General features: G+C 38.3%; 1 protein-coding gene across 2 annotated transcripts in view; it reads left to right on the top strand.

Annotated features, from left to right (window-relative positions):
- Window positions 1-27,431, top strand: part of Crem (cAMP responsive element modulator) — a 72,456-nt gene that overhangs the window by 18,888 nt on the left and 26,137 nt on the right. The window contains exons 4-6 of one of the 2 annotated variants that reach the window (XM_041641530.1): window positions 21,238-21,384; window positions 24,770-24,864; window positions 25,001-26,081. In XM_041641530.1, coding sequence (XP_041497464.1) covers window positions 21,238-21,384; window positions 24,770-24,864; window positions 25,001-25,166 — 408 coding nt within the window. In that variant the 3' untranslated portion in view covers window positions 25,167-26,081. Of the gene's footprint in view, window positions 1-21,237; window positions 21,385-24,769; window positions 24,865-25,000; window positions 26,082-27,431 lie in introns of those variants that run through there. The other variant, XM_041641540.1, reaches the window with a different exon arrangement.

Below are 27,431 nucleotides of genomic sequence, written 5' to 3'. Positions count from 1 at the left end.
TGTGGGAGTCTGTTGTACTTACTAGTCAACAACTCAAAAGGAGATGATCCATTCCTAGTACTAGGGTTATCTTTACTGTTCTATTGCTGTGAAAAGACACTGTGACAAGGAAACTTATAATAGAAAGTATTTAATTGGGAGTTTGCTTATAGCTTTAGAGGATTAGTTCATGATTATCATGGCAGGAAGCATGGTGGCAGGCAGGTTTTGGCAGGCATGGTGTTGAAACTGCAGTTGAATATTTTATATCCTGATCTGTAGGCAGCAGTGAGCTAGCCTGGCCTAGTGGGGACTTTTGAAACCTAAAAGCCCACTCCCAGTGACACATCTCCTCCAACAAGGCCACTCCTCCTAATCCTTCCTTTTTCTGCTCTAGTTTGCAGAGTGAAAATGAGATAGTGGGGCCTAAAAATGAAGCAGATTAAATCTCATGCAATAGCCAAGTTTACTCAGAGCATTAGATAATTTATATCCGGACGAGTCACCTGACACAAGGACAAGATGCATGTGGCAAAAACTTATTTTTTTTTTTTTTTGGTTTTTTCGAGACAGGGTTTCTCTGTGGCTTTGGAGCCTGTCCTGGAACTAGCTCTGTAGACCAGGCTGGTCTCGAACTCACAGAGATCCACCTGCCTCTGCCTCCCGAGTGCTGGGATTAAAGGCGTGTGCCACCATCGCCCGGCTAAAAACTTATTTTTTATAGAGGCATATGAACCAGTAATAGCCACTTGTAATGAGTAATCTGAACTGAACTCACTTCTATCTACTATACCTGGAAGGGTATGAAAGCCCATTCATTCCAAGAACAACCATGCTATGGAGGAATAGAGGTCACAAGACTGCTGCCTTGTTTACTTGGAGCTTTCTCACAAGGCAGGCCTCAGAAATCTCCCACAGCTTCATTCATGGACTGTGTTCTGACATCTTTCCCTTATTTATATTTTTCCTTTTTTTATTTTAAAAGCAGGATATCCAGTGGTTTTGATTTGAGATGTTGTAGAGCAATCTAATTGTCATTTGATGCACAAGTATCCTATAAGCAAGCAAATTATAATATTTGAAGTGAAAGCATTATGTGTAATACTGTGCCACCAAGAACAGAGATCCAAATTATGCCCAGACACACTATTATATTGATCAGAAAAATCTAGAGAATATCTTGAAATGCTGTTCTGAAAAGCTATTCTGGTATCTGGTAAAACAAAAGTACATATATGCCTTCTAATAGGAATGCAAATTTTATAATGGCCGTTGCAAATAGGAAGCAATTTAAATTCCAAGAAAAAAATTAAACACAGTCTCTTCCTAGATGAATGAATGTGTCTATTACAGTATCAAGGTCCAGGCATAAACACAGAGTCATTAGTAAAATAACTTCTCCCATGGCTCACAGGGCCTTAACTTGGCCCCACCTTGGCAGACTTGATTTCAATAATATGGTGAATATTTCCTTTTGCCCTTCAGTTTGAAGTTTGCTATCTTTCTGGTGACTTCTGCTTTCTCTCTGACTTGATTGCCGAGGGCCAGAGGAGCTGAAGAGGGATCTATAATCTTTCAGTGGCTCCATTTGCAATGGCAGATGCATACCCCTTCCCAATTTTCTGGAGAAGTAAAAATAGGGCAAGTTAATGCTTCAGCTTGCTTATTTCCTTCTGCACTAAAACCATGAGTCCAGTGCTGGAAATCGTCCATAAGCAGAATCTGAAACTATATTTAAGGGTTTATGAACTAACCATAATAGATAAGAAAATCTGAAACTATATTTAAGGGTTTATGAACTAACCATAATAGATAAGAAAAAAAGCCAGTTCCACCTCTTGTGCTAGTGAAAAGGAGATATTAATAGATTGATGAATATCTGGACCATGAATTCCTCCTATACTGTTAGATGAGCCATCAATAAAATAAGTATCTGCCTGTGGAATGGAAAAAGGTTAAACAATTTTTGCTATCATAAATTTAGTTCTTATGAAAAAATCCCATAGTTTGCCAGCTGGATATTGGTTTCCTATCATTCCATAGTAATTTATGAATGAAATTTGAAAATTTATAAAGTTCTGCAACCCTCTTAAAAACTGATTGTTAGTTAAAAGTAATATAATAGAGCAAGGATCCCAAATCCATATAATTGTGGACATCAGTTCCTCTGATTTACTAACTAAGTAAGAAGAGTAAGGTAAGCAGTTAGTATTTTATGGCCCATTTGGGATAAATAGATACAGTCCAAATGTTTATCCTTTTGTGCTATAATACCTGTAGGAGACAGTTTAGTGGGGAAAAAAAATAACTAAATATAAAGGCAGTGAAGGAGCCATACTGCACATAAATGCTTTTTAGTCTGAATTAAAATATCTGTAGTACTTTTCTTGCCTCTCAGGATAATATGCAAAGACATGTCACCTCTCCTTCTAGAGTTTATAATATATATCGATTAGTGCATAAGTAGGTAAACATTTTGATTTTGCTGACATTGCATCAAATATACCACATGCAGCTTCTGAGGCTGGGGACAAATTGGTAAACAAATTCCATCTTCATGCTGTGCCCTAGCTTGCTTACATTGTAAAGTTAGCCTTTTCATAGGCTCTCCTAATTCCTTATTAAATAGTGAAGAGAATTCAAGATTAGATAGATTGTCACATTCGCTACACCTCCTTCTCTGAGGGTCCCCACTCTCTTATCGCAGAGCTGACTTCAGGCCCCTGATTTGTGATGCCGCTTGTTTACTGCTCTGGTTGGCAGTGTGAACCAGGGATAGTGAGGCCTAAAAATGAGGCAGATTAAAGTCTCATGTAATAGTCAACTTTATTTAGAGCATCAAACAATTATTAACTCTGGGGGTTAATAAGAGTCACCTGAGTAAAGTATGCAATCACAAGGACAAGCTGCATGTGGCAAAACATGTTTTTCTGTGGAGGCATATGAACCAATAATAGCCAGTTGTAATGAATAATCTGAAGAAAACCCTACATCTAGGAGGGTCAAAAAGCACACTCCAAGAACAACCTACGTTATGGAGGAGCAGAGGTTATCAGACTCTTGTCTTGTTTACTTGGAGTTTTCTCATAGGGTCTCAGACATATCATACAGCTTCATTCATGGACCATGTTATGACACCTTCCTAAACAGTTCAACAACTAGGAACCAGACATTCAAGTAGTCCACCACAGGAGCTTTTATTTGATAGTGTATGATATCTATCAGGGCATTGCCACCTCTACTAGAAAGAAAGGACCTCATTCTGTATCCCAAGATGACCTACAACTGAGAATGTAGTTACTGTAGGCTGGTCTTAAACTCAGTGTACTGCTGCTTCTGCCTCAATCACCCAAGTGTGAGCTACTACATCTGGCTTCAGTTAGGTCTGAAATTTCAAAATGGTTTCATTCAGAGAATGCTAATAATACTTAATGCCCCTTGATCAGATCCCAAGATACTTATATAAATAGATAATAAAACAAATACATTTATGAATTTATTGGTTTATTAAATAGTTAAGAAAGTAAATGTTTAAAAGAATACCTACTGACTCTTGGCATAGTTTTAAACACAGAGACTTGTAGCTTCTGACTTAAAATAAAGCTTTGGAGTGGTGTATCAGTTACTTTTCTGTTGCTGTGTTAAAACACCATGACCAACTTGTTTTGGGCATATGGTTTTAGAGGGATAGGTGGCCATGATGGCAGAGTGGAGGAAGTTAGCAAGCGGCAGGCAGGAGTGGTGCCTGCAGCAAGATATTGAGAGTTCACACCCTGAGCAAAGCACGGAGCAGAGAGAGTGGCATAAGTCCTTAAACTCTCAGAACCTGCCTTCAGATATGTACTTCCTCCAGCAAGACCACCTCTTAAACTTACCCCAAAAGTGCCTGCCCAAATGGGGCTAAGTGTTCAAAGACGTGAGCTTACGGGGAACATTGTTTCAAAGCACCGTGAGTAATGAGCTTTATAGGTATTTCAACAATTCCAGTACACATGAAGTGGTGGTAAATGATGTATACAATGCAAAAAGAATGGGGCATATAGCAGAGGAAGTAGTCAGCTGACTAGGCACTCTTTATGTGATTTTCATTTGAGGTAAGTACAAGGGCTAGTAGTTTTTTAGGTGGGTGTAGAAAGAGAGGGAAGAGTGTTCTGGGTGGAGGGAGGAATGTGTGCAAAAGTACAGTCAGCATATGGGAAACTATAAATAAACAGGATTTTGGGAGGTGGTCTACTGTCTAGTCTGGGAATCAGAACTGGTATGCCAACGGTTATAGATAGTTGAGACTTTAAAGTACCTTGTACTTTAAATACGCTTAAAATATTTTATATGCCCACTGTGTTTAGAATACTAGTAGCCCTGTGGAGACGGGGTTGAAAGTCAGTGAACCAATAGGCAGGCCATTACTAGGATTCTGGTGGAGCCATGGCCATGTGGGATACAGGAACTACTATAATTTTTCATAATTAAAAATGTATAGTGTGTGTGTATGCATGTGTGCACATGCACATGTATCTGCAAGTACCAATGGAGGCCAGAAGAAATTATTGGGTCCCCTGGAATTGGAGTTACGGGCAATTGTGAGCTGCTCAGTGTGGGTACTGGGAACCAAACTTGGGTCCTCTGCAAGAGCAGCAAACATTCTGAGTTTCTGAGCTATCTCCAGCACCCCGCCCCTAGAATCTTAAATAAAATATTTATTTATTTAGTGTGTGTGTGTGTGTGTGCTGGCACACATAGGGCTAAAAAGTTGACTTAGCAACCTAGTTACCAAGCTTGATGACCTGAGTTGGATTCTTAGGACCTACATGGTGGAAGGAGAAAAACCAATACCAAAAGTTGTCCTGCTAATCTCCCTTCACGTGTGCAGTGACACTGGAATGTCCCCCAAGACGCACACAAATAAGTGATAAGTAAATAAGCAAGCAGGAAATTAATAAGAAAATGAAAAATAACATAAAACTGTGTATCTTAGCATCTAGAGATGTTAATCATGTTGTAATAATGTTATAGTCATTTTGACATTTTTGTGCATATCCTTCACTATTTTATCTATGAGAATAGAATAGAATGAAAAGTATATTTTTTTCCACTTTGGGTGTTTCTGTTTTATTTTGCTTTTAAGCTGTATTTCCTGGTCTCAAATTCTGCCATTTCTTGCTGAAGTCACAGTTGAAATAAACCCTTCCTTTTGCCTTTTCTTTCTTTTCTTTAAGTGCTGACTCACTAACTTCTGCTTATACCATTTTTCCAGAGACATCTGCTGAGCACAGTCAGTAAACTAGGTCCCGTTCATTTTAAGTTGATAAATGTGCAGTTCTAAGCGACCATCAGGCTGGTGAACTCTAGCTGTGCAGGCCTCAGTCACAAATTGCTGAATAGGTTACCACTAAGATGCCCCCAAAGCACTTGTAATTTATGCAATATGTATGTATGTATATGATATATATATATATATATATATATATAGTGTGTGTGTGTGTGTGTGTGTGTGTGTGTACATACGACATGTGAGTTCCATGACACTCATGTGGAGGTTAGAGGACAACTTGATTCAGACATGTCCTAAGTCTTTATCCTCCTTTCTAGTCTCATTACTCCATCTTAAGGAATCTATACTTTCAGTTTTCCTATCCTTTCTCCTTATTTAATTCTTTTATTCTGTTAAAACCTAGTTTCTGGGCCATGGGATGGCTCAGCAAATAAAGGTGCCTGCTGCCAAACCGAGCAATTGGACTTTGAATCCTGAAAGGAGAAAGCCAACTTCTTCAAATCATCCTCTAACTTCAATAAAATTAAATTTGAGGATGATAATTTAGACTTAAGTTCAGTTTATGAGCAGGATTAATCATTTAGGTCTTGTAGTATCTAAAACTACTATTATTATATAGTAATATATATTATACATAATATATATGTATGTATAAATGAAAAGTTCAAGCCCAAAAGTATTTAAATCCTGTTACATGTATCCAAAGGGGCTGATTATTCTCAGAAGTTTCTGATAGCCAATAAAATTAAATTTAAGGATGGTAATTTAGGCTTCAGTTCAGCTTTGTATGGAGATTATTTATTTTCTTATGTGACCAAATCATCATTAAACCATGTGGAACTAAAAGTTGTGACTAAAATGCTCAGTGTCTTTTGTGTGTGATGTGGTTTGATCTCAGAAGCTGTGGCACTCCTGACCTTTCCAGAGCTTCTGCTCCTTAGGTACTGAAGATCATATTTAAAAACCTGGAAACTGTTGATCTTGGTCTTTGCCTTAGGGCTCTGTACTGATGAGTGGAGAGAAGGACCCCACCAGGCAATGGCTGCACCATTTTCATCTCTGTTCTAAGGTCAAATTGCAAGGTAGCTATGTGTAGTGCCCTATGCCTATAATTCCTAGTACGTGGGAGTTGGAGGTAGAAGGATTAGGACTTCTAAGGGTCAGACTCTGTTACATAATGGCTTCAGAGTCAGCCTGAGCCACATGAGAGTCTGTCCTCAAGAAATAAAAACTAGACCAGCAAGACAGCAAGGTGGCTTAACAAGAAGAAATACTTATGGTAGAATCTGACAATGTGAGTTCAACCTTCAAGACCCACAGGTAGAAGAGAGCAGACTCCCACAGGTTGTCCTCTGACCTTCATTTTTGTGCTGTGACATATGCATGCCCCCTTCCCCAAGGTATTTTGTTATTTATTTATTGAAGCTATTTTCTTGTTTTGTTTTGTTTTGTTTTTTCGAGACAGGGTTTCTCTGTGGCTTTGGAGCCTGTCCTGGAACTAGCTCTCTAGACCAGGCTGGTCTCGAACTCACAGAGATCCGCCTACCTCTGCCTCCCTAGTGCTGGGATTAAAGGCGTGCGCCACCATCGCCCGGCTTGAAGCTATTTTCTTAAGTTTCTGATACATAAGATTAAGAGCCCACCCAATTCTGAAAAAAAAACTCATTAGTAATTTAAAGGATCTATTTTAAATAACCCCAAAAGAAACTCTTTCCAAAAATCAGAATGCTAAAAACCAAAAATACTACATATCTAAATAGTTTTAGTTATATTTACATACTCTGGAACAAGTGGCAATCCTCTTGCCTTAGCCTTGTAGGTGCTAGGATTAGAGAATGAGCCACCATACCCAGGTATTTAATTGTTTATTTTGTTTAGGGGTGTGTGTGTATGTGTGTGATTTTGCCTAGATGGTGCCTATAGGAGGTGTCAGAAGTTTGCATTGGAACCCTTGGAATGAGAGCTACAGTTATTATTAGCCACCATGTGCGGGAGCTGAATCTTCTGGGTCTTTTACAAGAACAAGTGCTTGTAGCTGTTGATCTCTCTCTCCTATTCCTTTAACCATTTTTTGTTTTGTTTTGTTTTGTTTTTCGAGACAGGGTTTCTCTGTGGTTTTGGAGCCTGTCCTGGAACTAGCTCTTGTAGACCAGGCTGGTCTCGAACTCACAGAGATCTGCCTGCCTCTGCCTTCCGAGTGCTGGGATTAAAGGCGTGTGCCACCATCGCCCGGCCCTCCTTTAACCATTTTTAAAAGTTGTATTTTATTTATTCATCTTGTGTGTTGGGGTAAATACAGAGGTCAGAAGAGCCTGTTCTACAATGTGGATCTCAGGAATTGCACTCCGGTTGTTAGGCTTAGCAGCAAGCACCTTTACATACTGAGCCATCTTACAAGCCATGGTAATTTTTTAAAAAAAAATTTACTTTTTTATTAGTTTATGTGTGTGTTTGGGGGATGGGGAGATAGATGCTCACCTGTGTCTGCTCATGTGGCATCCAGAGGACTGCACTGGTTACAGGTATATTCAGGGTCACACCTGGATTTTTACATGGGTCCCAGAGATCCATACTCAGGTTCTCATTCTTACACAGCAAGTATTCTTGCCAACTGAGTCATCTCTCCAGCCCAGTTTTAGCCATTTGTTGTAAAATTGAACTTTTCTATCTTGGAACCTGAAACTGTGCCCATAAACAGGTCTCCTTTTCTTTTCCTCTTGCTATTCTACTCTACTCTCTGATTCCATGAAATTTAACTACCTACCTCCTAGACATAGAATTGTCTAGAATTTATCTTTTTGTGACTGGCTTATTTCATTTGTTATGATTTCCTCTAAGTTCATCCATGTAGCTTGAGATAACTTTCCTTCTTTTTAAGGCTGTATAAAATATTCTATTGTATGTCTTTGTTATTATTATTATTATTATTTTGGTTTTTTGAGACAGCATTTCCCTGTGTAACAGCCCTGGCTGTCCTGAGACTAGGTCTGTACTCACAGAGATCTGCGTGCCTCTGCCTCCCAAGTGCTGGAGGCACCACCACTGACTAGCCTCAGGTTTTCAATTTATAGTGTTCTGTTTTTCTGTTTTCAGCCTCTAAATATTTGAGATATTCCTTAAACACTGTTTTCCATCAAGACACATCAACAACTTTCCTGATCATTAAAGAGAATTTCATTTTAGTCCTTGAGGTTAATCTGGATAACTCTTGAGATTTGATCTCTCAGGCAGCAGAGTGGACAGAGCCTGCAGTCTGCTTCCTCTATTGTGACATTCTCAGTTCTATTATGACATCACAAACCCCACCATGAGGGAACCTAGCTACGCACTGGAGCTGCTCTACTAGGTGCTGATCGCATGCTGTGCTACAACACTGTGAGGTTTCCCTAGTAGAAGTGTCATTTTTAGAACTTTTTTAAAAAGTTCCAAAGCCCAGTGAGGCTATCAATCGCATCACCTACCCTGTATCTTCAGATTAACTACTGTCTGTAGTGGGTTCTCAGTGGATGTGGTGGCATCAGCATAACCTATGCTTCAGACATCCTATAGAAGAAGATTATTCTTCAGGGGATCTGGATAAAAAGGTAAATCTTACTTGCCGTGTGTTCATTCTATATGCTGTCAAAGCCCCGGGAAAAAGCCTCAAATTATAAAGTATAACACATACCACCTTTACGTTTTTAGCTTGTTTTGAGAAGATGCCTGTTTGATTTTTGGGATGCGATATGTACAGTCTTAGCTCTCTCTCTCTGACTTTTGCCTTCTCTACTTGTAGGCTTTCTATGCAGATGTCCCCTCCCCTTTGGCACTGTTCCTGTGCCAATGTCTCCTCCCCTTTCACATCAGATCACCATGCTCCTCTGCTGCATCTCTTTCTAATTCCTTGCTTTGATTTTTCTTGGAAGAATTGAGCACTATCCAAAACATTTGATTCCCCAATTGTTTTCTTCCTTTCTGACTTGGGAGGGCGGGACTTTGATTCTTTCTGCTCAGTCCCCACTGGCTGGGCACTGGCCTGTGAAACCCTGAGCAGGTACCCAGACATAGTGAATAGAAGAGAGAGTATATTAAAACATATTTTACATTTATGTGAAATTTCTGGTTATAAAAATAGTTTTAGGGCAACCAGAGAGATGGTTCAACAGTTAAAAGTACTTGCTACTCTCCTCTCACCTCAAACACTTGTCTTTATTTTCTCTTTACTACTTTCCATTGCACCTTAGGGATATTTCTTTTCTTTTTTTTTAAATTTTATTTATTTATTATGTATACAACATTCTGCCGCCTTGTATGCTCACATGCCAGAGGAGGGCACCAGATCTCATTACAGATGGTTGTGAGCCACCTTGTGGTTGCTGGGAATTGAACTCAGGACCTCTGGAAGAGCAGCCAGTGCTCTTACCCTCTGAGCCATTTCTCCAGCCCCCAGGGATATTTCTCAAGTCATGGCATGCTTGCATATCTGTAGTGATGAGGTGAGGAGGCCTGCTTTCCCCCTGGAAATAATAACGCACAAACTGTATTCATTTAAATACTGCCTGGCCCATTATATCTAGCTCTTCTTGGCTAACTCTCATATCTTGCTTTAACCCATATCTAGTAATCTGTGTATCACCATGGGGTCATGGCTTACCAGGAAGATTCTAACCCACGACCATCTTGGGCCAAAGCTTCATGGCGTCTGCCTGTCTCTGCTTTCTTTCTCCCAGCATTCTGTTCTGTCTTCCCCACCTACCTATGTTCTGACGTATCAGGCCAAGCAGTTTTCTTTATTAATTAACCAGTGAAACAACAGATAGATAGAAGACCCTCCTACATCACATAGCTGTTAACTTCTACCTAGACACTAATTCCCCAGTGTTTTCCAAAGCTTTAGAATTCTTTTATGCCATAAATAATTACATATGTCTATGGGTTCCTCTCGCGTTTTCTTTTTCTTTTTTTCTTTTTTTGGTCTTTTCGAGACAGGGTTTCTCTGTGGCTTTGGAGCCTGTCCTGGAACTAGCTCTTGTAGACCAGGCTGGTCTCGAACTCACAGAGATCCGCCTGCCTTTGCCTCCCGAGTGCTGGGATTAAAGGCGTGCGCCACCACCGCCCGGCTGTTTGCATTCTTTATATATTCTAGACACCCTCTGTCAGATGTCTAGGTGATAAAGATTTTTTCCCATTCTGGAAGTTGCTTTGTCGCTGGACTGATGCACAAAAGCTCTTTGGTTTCATAACATCCCATTTGTGACTTGTCGGTTAATAGCTGTATTAGTGGGGTGCTGTTCACACAGCCTTCCCTGTGCCTAGGAGTTGAAGCATACTCCCTTCCTCCTCAGATTCAGGGCCTTACATTGAGGTCTGTGGTTCATTTGGAGCTGAGCCTTGTGCAGGTGATAATCTACTTTATTCTTCCGTATGTCTGACTGGTACCATTTATTGAAGATACTGTCTTTTCTTCAACATATATTTTTGCCTCTTTGTTGAAAATCAGGGAACTGTAGGAATGTGGGATTATCTTTGGTTCTTCAGTTTTATTATATTAACCAGTATGTATGTTTAAATGACAATACCATTCTCTTTTTATTACTATAGCTCTCAAGTATTACTTGAAATCAGGGGTGGTACTTCAGCAGTATTTTATTGTTCAGGATTGCATTAGCTAGTCTTTGTCTTTTAAAAAAGTTTCCATGTGAATTTTGAGATTAACTTTTCAATTTCTATGAAGAATTTTATTGAAATTTTGATGGGAATCAAATGCTTTAAGTAGGATGGTCAGTTTTACAACATTAATTTTACCAATCCAGTAGCATGGATGGTCTCTCCTTCTAGTATTTTCTTCAGTTTCTTCAGAATTGGATTTTCATTGTGCAGGTCTTTCATTTCTTTGGTTAGATATATTTCTAGATTTGTTTTTGAGGCTGTTGTAAATGGGATTGTTTCCCAGGTTTTTTTTCTCAATATGTTTGTCATTTGGTATGTAGGAAGGACATTGATGGTTATATATTAATTTTGTATTTTGTTATTTAACACTCTATCAGTGGTTGGAGTTTTCTGGTGTATTTCTGAGGGTCTTTTATGTATAGAATTACATCATTTGAGATAAAGATAACTTTGATTTCTTGTTTTCTATTTGTTTTCCCTGTATTTCCCTCTTTTTTCTTACTGCTCTAGTTAGACTTCACAAACTATGTCAAAGAGGATTGAAAAAAGTGTTTATCTTTGTCTTATTTCTGTTTTTAGTGGTAATACTTAGAGGTTTATTTATTTATAGTTATCATTTTCATGATGTGGGCTCATTGATTCTTGATTGAGATATGTCTCCTTTATGACTAGATTCCTTAGTACTTTTTTTTTTTTTTTTTTTTTTGGTTTTTTTGAGACAGGGTTTCTCTGTGGCTTTGGAGCCTGTCCTGGCACTAGCTCTTGTAGACCAGGCTGGTCTCGAACTCACAGAGATCCGCCTGCCTCTGCCTCCCGAGTGCTGGGATTAAAGGCGTGCGCCACCACCGCCCGGCTCCTTAGTACTTTTGTCACTAAGTGATGTTGGATTGTATCAAAGCCCTTTTTTGAATCTAATGAGATGATCTTTGAGTTTCTTTGTGTGGGCATTATACTTGTTATGTATGTTGAACCATCCCTGTGTCTCTGGATTGAAGATGACTTGATTGTAGTGATGATACTTTTGTTTTGAATTTTTTTTTTGAGACAGGGTTTTCCTGTGTACCCTTGGCTGTCCTGGAATTCACTCTGTAGATCAGGCTGACCTCAAACTCACAGAGATCATCTGGATCTGCCTCCCAAGTGCTAGGATTAAAGGCATATGCTACCACTGCCTGGTTTTGGATGATACTTTTAAATGTTCTTGAATGTGGTTTGCAAGTATTTTATTGAGAAATGTTATGTTTATATTCAATAGGAATATTGGCCTACAGTCCTATAATTTTGTTGTTGTTACCTCTCTGGATTTGTTACCAGGCAGGACTGGCTTTATAAAAACAATGAGTTGGGCAGTGGTGGCTCACTCATTTAATCCCAGCACTCTGGGGGCAATCAGGGATCTCTGAGTTCAAGGCCTGGTCTACAGAGAGAGCGTTCCAGGATAACCAGAGCTGTTACACAGAGAAACCCTGTCTCTGAAAAGTAAAACAAAACAAAATAAAACAGCAGCAACAACAAAACGTGTTGAAAGAATTTTTTTTTATATCTTTTATAGAAAAGTTGGAAGAATACTGGTATTAGTTCTTTGAAGGTTTGGTAAATTCTATGTCAAATCCATTTGACCCTATGCTTTTTTAGTTGGGAAATTAAAAAAAAAAGTTTGTGTTTTGCTTGCATGTATGTATTCAATCCTCTGAAACTGGAGTTACAGGCAGCTGTGAGCTGCCATTTGCGTAAATATAGTGACTGCTCTTATCTGCTGAGCTCTCTCTTTAGCTCCCAGTTAGGGGAATTTCACGTTACTAATTCTGTCTCTAATTGTTTGCTATTGGTCTGTGTAAAGTATTTATTTAATCATAGTCTAACTTTGATGGTTCATTTGCATATAGAAATTCTTCCGTTTCTTTTAGATTTTCTAGTTTAGTAGAGTATAAAAATGTAAAGTATGTCTGTAATTCTCTGAATTGATAGTGTCTGCTAATTTTGTTTTTATCTCAAATTTTATTGATTCATTTTTTTCTCTCAGTCTTTTTTGTTTGTTAATTTCATTAGAACAGTGGTTCTCTGCCTTCCTAATGCTGCAATCCTTTATACAGTTGTGGTAACCCCTAACAGTAAAATTATTTTCATTGCTACTTCAGTACTGTAATTTTGTGACTGTTATGAATCATAATGTAAATATCTGTGTTTTCTGATGGTCTTAGGTGACCCCTGTGAAAGGGTCCTTTGACCCTCAAAGGGGTTGAGAACTGGTTTACTAGTTGTTTGTCAATCTTGCTATTTTTTTCTAAGAAGCAACTCTTTGACTCTGTATTTTTTCATTTCCTTAATTTCACCCTCATTTTTGTCCTCTCTTGTCCAGTTTTTGGGTATTGTTTTTTATTTTTTTCAAGTGCATCATTAAGTAGTTAGTCTGAGGTTTCTCAAATTAAATTTGTCTCAAGACTTACTTTTTCATGGGTATGAATGTTTATGTGCGTTCATGTATTGCACCACACTCATGCATGATACCCATGAGGTCAGAAGAGTGCCCCTGAGCCCTATAACTGGAGTTGCAGTCACGGTTATGCATCGTCATGTAAGATCTGTAAGATCAACAAGTTTTCTTATCCACTGAATCCTCTCAGGTTTTTTTTTTTTTTTTGTGGTAGGTACTTAGTGCAATAAATCTTCTTCTTTGGATTCACCTTATTTAGCTTCTCTAGGAACATGAATTATAGGCTCAATGTCCTTTATTTATGGCTAGAAACCAAATATGAGTGAGTACATCCCATGTTCCTCTTTTTGGGTCTGGCTTACCTCACTCAGGATAGTGTTTTCTATTTCCATCCATTTGTATGCAGAATTCAAGAAGTCCTTGTTTTTTACTGCTGAGTAGTACTCTAATATGTATATATTCCATACTTTCTTCATCCATTCTTCCGTTGAAGGGCATCTAGGTTGTTTCCAGGTTCTGGCTATTACAAACAATGCTGCCATGAACATAGTTGATCCTACTGCACATACTGGCTTTGTGGGAGCCTAGGCAGTTTGAATGCTCACCTTACGAGACCTGGATAGAGGTGGGCAGTCCTTGGGCTTCCCACAGGTCAGGGAACCCTGATTGCTCTTCGAGCAGATGAGGGGGGGGGACTTGATCGGGGGAGGGGGAGGGAAATGGGAAGCGGTTGTGGGGACAAGGCAGAAATCCTTAATAAATAAATAAATTTAAAAAATAAAAAAAAATAAATCTTCTTCTTAGGCCTGTCTTCATGGTGTCCCATAGATTTTGGTATATTATGTTTTCATTTTCAGTCAATTCCAGAAATTTAAAATTTTTCATGTTAGTTTTTTTCTTAACCCAGTCACCATTCAGTAGTGTGTCATTTAGTTTCCATGAGTTTGTGTACTTTCTGTAGTTTCTCTTGCTGTTGATGACCAGCTTTGCTGCATTGTAGTTAGGTAGAATACAGGATATTATTTTCTATCCTATTATAATTGTTGGCTTCCAGCACCCACATGGTGGCTCACAAACATTGATGTCCTCTTTCTTTTGACTTCCATGAGTAATAAGCACACATGTGGTGCTTATGCATATATTGTGGATGCTTGTTTTGTGTCCTAATATGTGATCAGTTTTTGAAAATTTCATGGACTTCTGAAGAATGTGTACTCTTTAGTATTTGAGTGGAATGTTGTGTAGGTATCTGTTGGATCTATTTGACTTATGGTATCATTTAACTCCAATGTTTTTCTACTTAGCTTTTGTCAGGATGTCCTATTTATTGGTGAGAGTGAGGTGTTGAAGTCATCCGATACCACTGTAGTATCCGATATCTAATAGTATTTCTTTTATGAAATTGAGTGTATCTATGTTTGGTACACTTATTTTAGAATTGGAGTATCTTCTTAGTGGATTGTTTATTTATTTATTTGTTTGTTTCTTTTTTGTTTTTTTCGAGACAGGGTTTCTCTGTGGTTTTGGAGCCTGTCCTGGAATTAGTTCTTGTAGACCAGGCTGGTCTCGAACTCACATAGATCCGCCTGCCTCTGCCTCCCAAGTGCGGGGATTAAAGGCGTATGCCACCACCGCCCGGCTAGTGGATTGTTTATTTAATGAATATGTGGTGACCTTTCTTATCCCTTCTGTCTAGTTTTAGTTTGAAGTTTCTTTCATAAGATATCAGAATTGCTATTCCTGTTTGCTTTTCAGATTTATTTGCTTGAAATGCCTTTTTCTATTCTTTTATTGTAAGATGGTGTCTAACATTGATGGTAAGGTTTTTTGGAAGCAGCAAAAAAATGAGTTCCATTTTCTAATCCAGTCTGATAGTCTGTGTCTATTTGTTGAGGGAAACGAGATCATTAATATTAAGAGTTACCATTGATAGATGTATATTATGTTTTTATGTTATTTTCTTAGACTTCTTTTGAGTAACTATTTTGGTGTTACTTAATACCTGTGACCTACTGGGTGTGTTTATCCTTTTCTTCAGATTGAAGTATTCTTCCAATAATCTCTGTAGAGTTGGCTTAATGATCATAAATTAATCTGTTTTTATGTTGGAAAGATGTTATTTCTTCTTCAGTTTTAATAGATAGTTTGGTTGGGTATAATGATTTGATCCCTTTATAATATGTTGTGAAGGGTTTCATTCCTGGCTCTGTCTATTTGGAATTCTGTAGGCCACTTGTACTTGGATAAGTATTTCTTTCTCTAGATTGGGGAAATTTTATTCTATGGTTTTGTTTTGTTTTGTTTTTGAGACCAAACCTCACTATGTAGCACTAACTGGCCTGAAACTCATTGAGTAGACCAGAGTGACATCGAGTTTACAAACATCCACTTGTCTCAGTCTCCTGAGTGCTACCATACCAAGTTCTTTTATGACTTTCTTGAACATATTTATTTAAAGAATATCTATCTATCTATCTATCTATCTATCTATCTATCTATCTATCTATCTGCCTACCTATCTCATATACAGTGTTCTGTCTGCATGTATACCTGCTGGCCAGAAGAGGGCACCAAATCTCATTACAGATGGTTGTGAACCAGCATGTGGTTGCTGGGAATTGAACTCAGAACCTCTGGAAGAATAACCAGTGCTCCTAACTGCTGAGCCATCTCTCCAGCCCTGAAAATATATTCTATGCCTTCAGTGTGATCGTGTCCTTTTATTCCCATAATCTATAGGTTAGTTCTTTACCTGGCTTCCTGTTGTAAAAGGAGCAGCAGGCTGCTTTTCGTACCACCCGGCTTCCAGCCGCTCGGCTCCCGGCCGCTCAGCTAGCTTATGCCCGAATTATCACATGGAGATCTGTATTAATTAAATTGCTGCCTGGCCTATTATTTCTACCTCTTATTGGCTAACTCTCACATCTTGTTTAACCCATTTCTATTAATCTGTATTTCACCACAATGTCGTGGCTTACTGGGAAAGATTCAGCATGTCTGACCTGGCGGCTGGCTCCATGGCAGCTCTCTCTGACCCTGCTTTCTTCCTCCCAGAATTCAGTTCTGTATTCTCTGCCCATCTAAGGGCTGCCCTATCAAAGGCCAAGGCAGTTTTTTTATTCAAACAAAAAAAGCAACAGATAGAAAGAAGACCCTTCTATAACAGCTTCCCACTTTCTCTTCATATTTATTTCAAATTTCTCAATTGACCTTCCATTTACTATGCATTATCCTCTGAGTCCTGACTCTGTTTTCCCATGGTCCATTCCATTGGTGAGGCTTTCCACTGAGATTTATACTTGGCTTATTGAGTTTTGCATTTCCAACATCACTTCAATTTCACTTTTCTTCAGCAGTTCTGTTTCTGTTGAATTCTGTTTTCACATCTTGGATTGACTTTCTTTATTCATCTCATTGTTTTTGTTCTCAGAGTATGTTCATGTCTTCTATGAGTTATTTGAACAAGATTATAATAATTCTGAACTCTTCAGAAGTTCTTTCAGGCACTTTCATTAGATTCTATTATTATGGGATTTAGTTGTGGGACGTGATGTCGTTTTTGTTTTTGTTTCTACCCTGGGACTTGTGCATCTGGGGTAGTTAGTCGGTTGAATTCCTTCCTTCCTTCCTTCCTTCCTTCCTTCCTTCCTTCCTTCCTTCCTTCCATTGTCTTCCTCCAGTGGAGGTATTTACAGTGTTCAGGAAGTACTTAGTAGTAGGTCTGAGAAGTCTGCTGTCTTCTGTAGGACTGATAGAGGAAGAATCTGAGCAGCATAGGTGGGCCTAAGCAGGGGAAGCTGGGTTTCTTAAATGTTACAGGGGGCTGTGCAGGCAAAATTCCTAGACACTGTAGGTGGACCTATGGCAGAAGGCAATGGCCAGCATGTGGTTTCAGGATGGTATAGATGGGTCAAAGCATGGGAAGTGAACGCAGGGGGATATAAGGGCCAGTAACCTGGTGTACAAGGTCATGTGAGCTTTTAATGAGTAATAATGATGAAGTTTAAGTCCATTAACTCTATCAATATAGTTACAGGCTTAATGCTTATCACTTAACAGCTTCCTCAGAGCTAGTGAGCATATAGAATGGCAGTTTTGCAGATTTAAGTGCTTTCTTCTTTAAAGGATACATCTAAAGTCAAAGGTACATTATTTTTATTTTAGAAGTTTAATGATGGTCTCTTAAGCTTTTGGCTGCCCAGAGTTTGGGCATAAAAGAATTATCATTGAAGAATTCACTTAACTCACCTCTAGAATTTTAGTACAGCCTGTGTTGGAGGGAATTTCCAAAATGTTTCTTCATTAGTTTTGCCTTGCTTTGTTTTTCTGAGACAGGGTCTCACTTATGTAGACCAGACTAGCCTCAAACTCACAGAGGTGTTTCTTTGTCTTCTGAAGGCTGGGACAAAAGGCATGCATCACTGTGTCTGGCCCAGGTATTGTTTAGAAGGCATATTTTTATATTATTGATAGGAATATATGTGCACCATGGTGTGTATGTGGAAGTTAGAGAAACAGCTTGTGGGAGTCAGTTCTCTTCTTCCACAGTGTTGTTCCAGGATCAAACACAGGTCAAGTCTTGGCAGCAAGAGGTTTTACTCACAGAGTCCTCTTGGCCTGCATCAGGTATTTCTAAACCATTTCTGATAGAACTGTTGTTTAATATGGAGTCCTCAGACTGATACTTGAAAGATAGAGTGACTGAAAGCATGATCTCCCCCCTCTCTCTATAGATAAATATAGACATGTACATATACATACACACATACACATATCTTTATGTCAGCTTGCCACAAGCTGAAAGCATCTGAGTGGAGTGAGCCTCAATTAAGAAAATGAAGACCAGCCTGTGGAGTTTTTAAATTAGTGATTGATGGGGGAGAGCCCACCCCATTGTGAATGGTATTATCCCTGGTTGTCCTGGAGTGTATAAAAAAGTAGACTGAGCAAGCCATAAGGAGTAATCCAGTAAGCAGAATTCCTGCATGGCCTCTGCATCAGTTCCTTCTTCCCGGTTCCTGCTTGAATTTCTGCTCTGACTCTACAGCTTCCCTTAGTGATGTATTGCTACCTGGAAGTATAAGCTGAAATAAACCCTTTCCTCAGCAAGTTGCTTTGCTCATGGTGTTTCTTCACAGCAATAGTAACCTAACTATATATCTGTGTGTGATCCATTCTTGCTTTAGTTCTTCAAATGATCTTATCTGTTGAAGCTGGAGTGTTTCTTCACAGGAAGTGAATACACAGATTGCAGATCCTTCGTGTACAGCACAACTTTTGAGGATATTTCTAGTATTCTTGAGTTTCTTTGCTGTAGTTTCATTATCATCAAATATCTTACTTTTTTAAAATTAAAAATAAAAAAGCAAATCATTGAGATGCACTGGTAGGACTTGTCATAGAACTGTAATTCTACAGAGTAAAGTTCTTCAATATGAGCAACTGTCATATTTTTAAATTTTTTTCACCACCAGCTCTAGTCTCAATTACTGAGGAGGTCAATTGGTAAAGCCCAGAGTTTGAGACCCGTATCTCAGAAAAGAAAAAGAAAGAAGAAAAGCAAGTGTGGGCTAAGGACACCTGCAGAGGGTGCAGCAGCATCTTATGGCAGCATGCTAGCCAAGTCTTCTCTTTGGGTTAAAGTGGTTTTGTTTTGCCTTTCTGTACAAGTTAAAAGCATGTTTTATATTTTGCTAGTCAGTGATCTACAAACCGTCAGTGTTACTGGGTATGAGCCCTGACTGTGAAGCTTTACCAGAGTTGAAATCTCAGCCTGCCTCAGCCTCTGTTTGACTTAAACAACAGCAGACTGTAACGCAACATTATTATAGAGTAGCTATCACGAAGTGTTCTGTGCACTGCAGAACCTTGGCATAATAAAAGGTATTGTCTCTTATGTATAGTAATGAAATATTATTTACCTTTTACTCTCTATTAGCATTTGTACTGGTGTGACAAAAACAATGGGTGGAGGACAAATTGTTGGTCTTTACTTGAATCGTGTTACTAGCATCAAGAAGCATGATTAGCCTTTTTTCTTCATTGCCCTTCCTCTGAAGTGAGAGTTTCTGAATGGACTAGTAAGAACTGTGGTACAGCATGGCCCTGAGGTCCTCTGTCATGAGGTGGGATGTTCTTTGAGGAAAGGTGCTGTGCTCCACGTTAGCCTCGCCCACTAAGCCAGTGCCTTCCTAGAAGTACTTCATGGTGTTGCATAATCTTGAGTGGATTAAAGGTCCATCCAAAAACTACATACAGATCAATGGATGTTAATGTCATTGGTTCAGAGTCAGGAACAACCACTTGTGAGTTTCAGAGTTGTGACAAAGAAGAAATTCTTTCTCGCCTGTGAAAAGCTATAGTAATCCTCCTGCCCTTTAAAATCCACTGTGTGAGGTCCAGATTTTCTTCACATATCACCTAATGCAACACACTGCAGCTTCATTGTGTAAGTATACTAGAGTTTAGATCTGGGACTGGAGAGATGGCTCAGCCATTAAAGGCTAGGCTCACAAACAAAAAATAAGAGTCTAGATCTGTTTGATTGAGACAAGTCATTAAAGCCAGGTGTGGTGGAGCATGCTTCTAATCTCAGCGCTTGGGAGGCAGAAATGGGGTGGGCATCATGAATTTGAGGCCATTCTTGAATGAATATATATAGTATATATAATTCCAGACTAATCTGTCTGGATTACTAGAGAACCGATTTGCTTTCTTAGAAAATGATGATGTAAGTAAATCATAATTATTTGTTATAAATCTAGTTTGTTTTTTCCAAAGAGAGGTCTTTCTGTGTTCTCCAACCTGGCCACAAAATCATGATCCCCCTGCTTCAGCCTCCTGAGTGCCACCATTGCCACCTTGCAAACACAGCTTAAAATAGTTTTTAAAGTAATATATACTAGTAAAGTAGCTTGGGACTCTTTGGTGTTTCTTAAAAATTGAGATCTCACATAGAGGCTTCCATGAAAAATAACACCTTGAGGTTCTTTTATTACTCAAGATTCTCCCACAGTGTATTTTATTTTCAAGATCTTTGAGTGGTTTGAATAAGCCATGTGTAGTGAACCTAAGTAAAATGAAGTAAAGTTTCTAAAATTATTGTGGCAGGTTGAAATGGCAGGTTGATCACTAGGGATCTTAGTAGATTTCAAGTCCAGTTCAAAGCAAGTTTGTTACGAGTGCTCAGTAGGTGGGAGACACCTAAATTAACTCTTCTCTCAGTTCAAAACCGATGGATGGCTCTTGTTCTCTCTTGATCCATGTTCGGAAGAGGGCAAGTGTTAGGAGGCTACACCAACCCTGAGACAGGAGATGTTTCTGGAGCAGAGATACTTAAGGCTTGAAAGGTCCTGTAATTTCTTTGCTCTCTGGTATCCTCTGTGTGCGCGCATGTGTGTGTACGGTTGTATTTGTGTGGTTATAGACTGTAAAAATTGCTTTTTCTTAAACTAATATTAAGACAGAATATCAGCTTGCATCTAAAATAGTGAAAAAATTACCATATACAAAACATTTCATTTATGCAAAAGTAATTCCCGTTTAAATTTCCTCCAGTTTCTCTTAAGAAGTTAAAGAGGAAGAGTTTGTAGTTTGGCCTGAAGAGGGCATCCCTGCTAGTAGCATGAGTTGCATCGAGGTAGTTTAACTGCTTTAGAACTTTGTGCTCGGAACATTCTTAGCTGCCAAAGCATGGGCACCAAAAGTGAGGCGCATGGGTTCTTTAGTATCTGTCACATCAGAGAATGACAGTTCCAGGACGGTGACTACCTCCTAATGGTAAGTACCCCACGTGTTTGGATTCAAGAGAAGTAGGCTGGTTGTGATAGCAAGTGGAACTCTTAAAAATAAACAGAAGCCATGCAAGTCCAGCTTTAATCCTCAATGATGGTCATTTTTTCAGGTTTCTGTAGCTGGATCAGGCACTGGAAGAGGCTCCCCAGCTGTGACTCTAGTACAGTTACCTTCAGGTCAAACTGTGCAGGTCCAGGGAGTAATTCAGACACCACATCCATCGGTCATTCAGTCACCACCAGTACAAACTCTGCAGGTTAGCTTCCTTCCTTGGCAACCTGTCTTTGACTTTCTGGAGCTTTAAAATTTCTTCTTTTATTTAATTCATTTATCATCATTTTTCTTTATTTTATTCTTTTGGAGATAAGGTCCCACATTGTAACTAAGGCTAGCTTTGAGCTCTCCTCCTCCTCCTCAGCCTTTCAAATCACAGGACTACAGGCAAGTGCCACCACACTTGTCTCTTTTGTGTAACTTTACATTCAAGACATCTTCTTGGATACTTGGAAGATTTTCTTTTTATGTGTGGTACATTGTTGCTCTTAATTTACACAACAAATAATTGCTAGTTTAGCAGTTTTATCTTTTAACTTCTTGTTTCCAGACTTATATTTATTTAGCAAAACTCTCTAGTGGTATTTCGAGAGTTCTTGGAAGACATTGTACTAAACATAGTACTATGAAAACTCTAGTTCTGGCTGGCTTTGAACTCATTGTGTAAGCCAGCAGACCTCCTGCCTCAGTCTCCTGAGTGCATCATTGCCCTTGGCCCAGAAATTTATTTTACATTTAGTGAATGCAACCCTTAGAAGTCAGGATATTACTATTTATTTATGTTGTGCTGGGACTTAAACTCCAGATCTTCATTCATGCTAAGCCCATGCTCTAGCATCTGTTGTACACAGTCTCAAAGCAGGGCTCCTCATCACTAGGGATTGCGATCAGATACATATTATACTACTTATTATTACCAGAATGATCCCAGGTCCTAAATTATTGAAAGTAATAGATGTAAGTTATTATGTATGCACTTTATAGCATACTTATCTACTGAACTGATTTCTGTTTCTTTCTTAGGTCACGTTATTATTCCTTAAGTGTAGGAGTTATTTGAACGTAACTGGTGACAGACAAGCCTCAAGTCTGTGAGGAAAACAGGCATGCATATATACTTACTTTTGCCTTTGCCTGCATGCCTGAGTGTAGTTTATCACAGAATGCCATGACGACCACAGTACAATGATACGATAAATACGCATACTTCCTAAGCTTGCTGTCTTTTCAGAATAGCCTGTCTATTCTTTGTTCTCAGGGTGTAAAATAATTCTATCATTGTCTTTAATTTTGTGACCTTTGATTCCAAGAATTTGTAATTTCTGATCCAAATTATAAAGTAAGAACATTTTCCCTTGTTACTTCTTACATTATGGTTTATTGGAAGTACAAGTTTTACCTGACTGGTATTCGAAGGCAGCATTGCCTTATATTCTGACACTTCATTATTGCTGTTGTTTTTAGTGAATGAAATCACTTGTCTTTGTAGAGATAAATGCTCGTAGATCTTACCTTTGAATTTCTGTGTTTTAAGTGACAATCATTCTGCCGGAACTTTAATCTTTTTAATGTTTTTATTATTGTATATTAGTTACATGAATAGTGGTTTCATTCATTAATGTATTTAATTAATGTATTTAGTTCATATTCATGTCAACTTTTCTATTTCTTTCTCTTTTTTTCTGTTTTTTTTTTTTTTTTTTTTTTTTGAGACAGGGTTTCTCTGTGTAGCCCTCTCTATCCTAGAACTTGGTCTGTAGATCAGGCTGGCCTCAAACTCACAGATATCTACCTGCCTCTGCCTCCCGAATGTTGAGATTAAAGGCGTGCGCCATGAGTTGTCTAATCTTTTCTAAACTGGATAAAATAATGGCTACCACTGCACCTGAGGGAAGTGCAGTAGTTTCAGACGGCTGTGCGAAATGTATTGCCATGTAAGATACGTGATACATCACCATATAGGGCAATGTTTTTCCTCAATAAGTTATATTCTTTGTGTGTGTGTTTTTGTGTATTGTATCCATGACCAGAAGTGTCTTATTTGTGGATGAATATATGTATGTAAGTGTATACACAATACACACCTGTATATATGCATTGAAGACTATATATTCCTTCTATTAAAGTCAGAAATGAATTTTTAATATATTTTTACTTGGTAAGCAATTTTTATCAATTTGCTCTGAACAACATTTTGTTTTGAAGTATATATATATATATGTATATATATATAGTGGCATGACTAGATGGCTAATTAAAATATATATTACTTTATGTCATTTTTTTTCATACTGGAAATACTAAATCTGCTAATTCTACACAAACTTGGAATTTTCAAGAGAAAAATATACCAATACTTTTCTTCCTCCTTCTTGGCACTTTTTCTAGAGAAGATTTTTGAAGCTCAAACTGGCTTCAAACTCATTGTCTCTAAGGATGACCTTGAATTTCATATGCTCCTGTTTCTACCTTCAAATACTGGGTTTATGGTCATACACCACCACACCAGGTTTTATGTGGTGTTGGGGCTCAAACACATGGCTTCATGCATAATGGAAGCACTCTACACTAAGCCACATTCCCCCCAGACCCTCACTGTTCTTAACTGTATTCACCATGTTGTAGAGCAGGAACTACATGGTCTTGCTTTTGTTCTTGATATTTTTAGTTTTTCTGCACATCACATTCTCATGTAATCCTAACAGGAAGTTTCATAAGCTCATCTCTCCTAAACCGTAGACTTAAGAGACTAATAAATTGACAGAAGACATGTTTAGAGATTCATTATTTTAGTTTTCTCATTTTCTTTCATTGTTATATCATTGTATTGTTGCCTGGCTTAAAAATGAAACCATGCTGAAAACTCCGATGCTTTTGTTTTATCTGTCTCTCTGTCTCCCTATCTATCTGTCCCGCACCAGCCATCAGCCTGTTTTATGTGGGTGTGTCTTTGGGTGCATTCCATAGTGTCTTCTTGGAGGCCAGAGGACAACCAGTGGACATTTGTTCTCCCTGTGGGTCTTGGGGCTGAACTCAGGTTGTCAGGCTTAGAAGCAAGTGCTTTTATTCACTGAGCCCATCTTACTGGCCCTTTAAATAGAAGTTTATTTTGACTTCAGAATCTTTAAACTCTAACATAATCTTCATAATATAAATCCTTCTCTTCATAAGCCCAGTTTACTGACTTGTTTACTACATAAGTATTCATTCTTCTTTGGGCCTACCTAATCGCTGACTTTTATATTCAGCTTACACCAGTGGTAATGTGAAGAAAACACTAAATTGGGTAGTTTTTCCACCTCTGTTATGGTCTCACTCAGTGTTATCTGGACTTACAAAAACAATTCAGGTTTGGAGTTTTGGGTCTGAAGTGTTTGATGTTTTCCCTTTCCTGTGAACCCTCACTTGGTATGCCAGATATTCTTTCCATTGAATTTATGTAGTATTTACAATCTGTACCATTCTTTGCTTTCCTTTTCACACAAACACTAAGCTGAATTCTACCAGCAGACTCTTAATCACCATTTTTTGAATGAGGATAAAGATCATATATTTTATGATGGGTTTCAGAAAATCTTGTATTATAGGTAGCAACAATTGCAGAGACAGATGATTCTGCAGATTCAGAAGTAATCGATTCTCATAAACGTAGAGAAATTCTTTCACGAAGACCCTCATATAGGTGAGTTAACTAACTTTCCTCCTGCAATGTTTTTACCCCAATAGGTATAATAATTATAGAGAAAAACAACTATTATTTATAGCTTTCCTGTTTCTTTTTATATCCTAATTGCTTATATTGTTAAATTATATTTTAGAAAAATACTGAATGAACTTTCCTCTGATGTGCCTGGTATTCCCAAGATTGAAGAAGAAAAATCAGAGGAAGAAGGAACACCACCTAACATTGCTACCATGGCAGTACCAACTAGCATATATCAGACTAGCACGGGGCAATACAGTATGTATGCTATGATTCCATAGACACAGTGCTAGCTTTAAGTCTTCCCTAGTTACAGTGAAGCAGCGTGGGCTTGGGCATCTGAATGCTTTATTATCAGCTGTACAGTGTTAACAACTGTGTGCCATAGAAAAAAAGTACATGTGAAAGGGAAAGCAGTAAGATGTTTGTACTGGCAGCTGAAAAGTAAAAGTCTTTGTTGCTAGATATGAAAGATAAATGGTTAAAAGTTAAAGGGATGGTTTTCTATTTACATGTTTATATTCATCTCAAGTAAAAGTTTTAAAGTTCCTGTTTTTGTTGTCTTCATGTTATAAATGTCTGTATTTCATTGTTGTTGGCTTTTGTTGCCAATAGCTTACTACAATTTATCGGAAAGAGGTAAATATGTTTTCTAAATTGTGTTTCAAATGTAATTTTGTTTTCATTACTCTGTTAATTTGTGCTGCAGTTTTTCTAAAAATACAAAAAAGATTTAACTTTCAAACTATAGCAGTTGGATAGATCTCTTTATTTGGACTTTACTTACTGGAAGCTCTAATAAACAGATATATTGGCATTTAGTCTTGTGCATTTTAATGGATTACTACTTCTGTGCTTTTTGTTCTAACTAAAGCACTAATTATTTTCCCATTTTCCCGTGTCAAAGGACAATTGATAAACAAATTTGATAATGAACTGTGGGACCTAGAAAACAAAGTAAAGGAAAAGAAAGGAAGGCAGGGGAGCTGCTGCTTGGGTACTTGGGGATGTGTGATGTTAAATACTGCGTCAAAATGCAAAGACTTTACATTTTCAGTTTTTTCCTTTTAAAAAGTACTAATACCCCCAAAGCTTCAAGGCTTGGCTATTAAAACATGTTATTATCTTCTTTTGTGTATGGAAAGCTCTTACGAAGCTGTTAGGGTGTGTTGTTGTTTGTTTCTTAGAATTTCTCCTGTGTTGATAGTTGCTTGCTATATTAAATTAAATTCCTTTTGTAGTTTTTGGTAGATTCCATCATGACACCTGTCCGAGATGGGTGTAATTTATTCACACCCTGTACAGGATGCTAAATGTACATGTTCAAAATGATTGTTAGGACAATTCCTATGACCTTTTGTTTCCATCTTTGTTTCTTTGGTCCACTGGGACGGTGTAGTGAATGTTTCAGGACTGAAAACCAGAGCTTATCAGCTTTTGTGCCTCTGTACGACAATTCCAGATTCCAGAAGGGCAGAGCTCCTTAGCCCTTGGTCCCTGGACAGCTGGACAGGCCTAGGAGGCTAGAACCTCCTGAGACCCAGCCTTGAGCAACTTTGCCCATTTTCCTAGTGGGCTGTTCACATTATTGTTTTCTGTTTGAGCTATGACAGAGAAAGGTTGGTAATCACTGCTGAAAGAATGTTAAGACTTCTTAAAGTTTTAGGGGTGAGCTAAAAGGCTGTAATCTTGGCATTTCTCGGGCAAAGCCTGATACTACATAGGACTTATCATGACAGCAGTGATCTAGCTACAGGGAGTAGGGAAGTTGATGCTGTGGGTTAATTTCCTTAAATCATCACTACAAAATGTGACATAGTGAAATGAAAACTAAAATAATGTTGAAGCTCGAGAGAATGTGTTGAAGGATGCTGGCGACTGCATTAGTTCTCTCAGTGATCCGGTCGAGAGGCACCTCAGATTTTAGTCTTTGAGGTGGGAATAAGTTCAATGGTCAAACCATGGGGCTTGTGTGAAGACAAAAGAAAAGAATAGGTCAAACTGGGGAGAAAAAGATGAGCAAACACTGGGATGAGACAAAGAAGCGTAGATTAGCTGGAGAATCTCCATGCTCGTTAAACCCTCCTTGAAGGAGCTTCTGAGCCATGACTCCTAGCTCCTGGCACCAGCTTCCACACGGGGCATGTAAGCTCACTGTTTGTAAGATGCAGGGCTGGGGGATGAATCAGGAGGTCCAGGGAAAACTAGACGGCTACTTGGTTTGTTTGTTTGTCCCACAAGAATAATTTCTATACGTCAATTAGAGAATATTTATATTATACCTTTATATACATATAAAATCCATTGTAATTAATCATATTTCTTAGTAAGTAAAACTGTGTGAGTTTTGATGCTTTTATATATAAATATTTAAGAATATAAATAGTTGTTAGTATTCTTTGGCTTCTGGAATAGTTTGACTAGAATTTCTGGATATTTTTCTATGCATTGTTTTGAATCACCCTCATAATCTTAATTGTGATATGAGTACTCAAACTGAGGAAATAAAAATATATTTACTTAATTTCTCCCATGTATAAATAGTT

The sequence above is a fragment of the Microtus oregoni genome, unplaced genomic scaffold, assembly GCF_018167655.1.
Source record: "Microtus oregoni isolate MIOR12 unplaced genomic scaffold, Mior012 000070F_ref0000104, whole genome shotgun sequence".
Taxonomy (NCBI): Eukaryota; Metazoa; Chordata; class Mammalia; order Rodentia; family Cricetidae; genus Microtus; species Microtus oregoni.
This window is presented reverse-complemented; position numbering and strand designations above follow the sequence as displayed.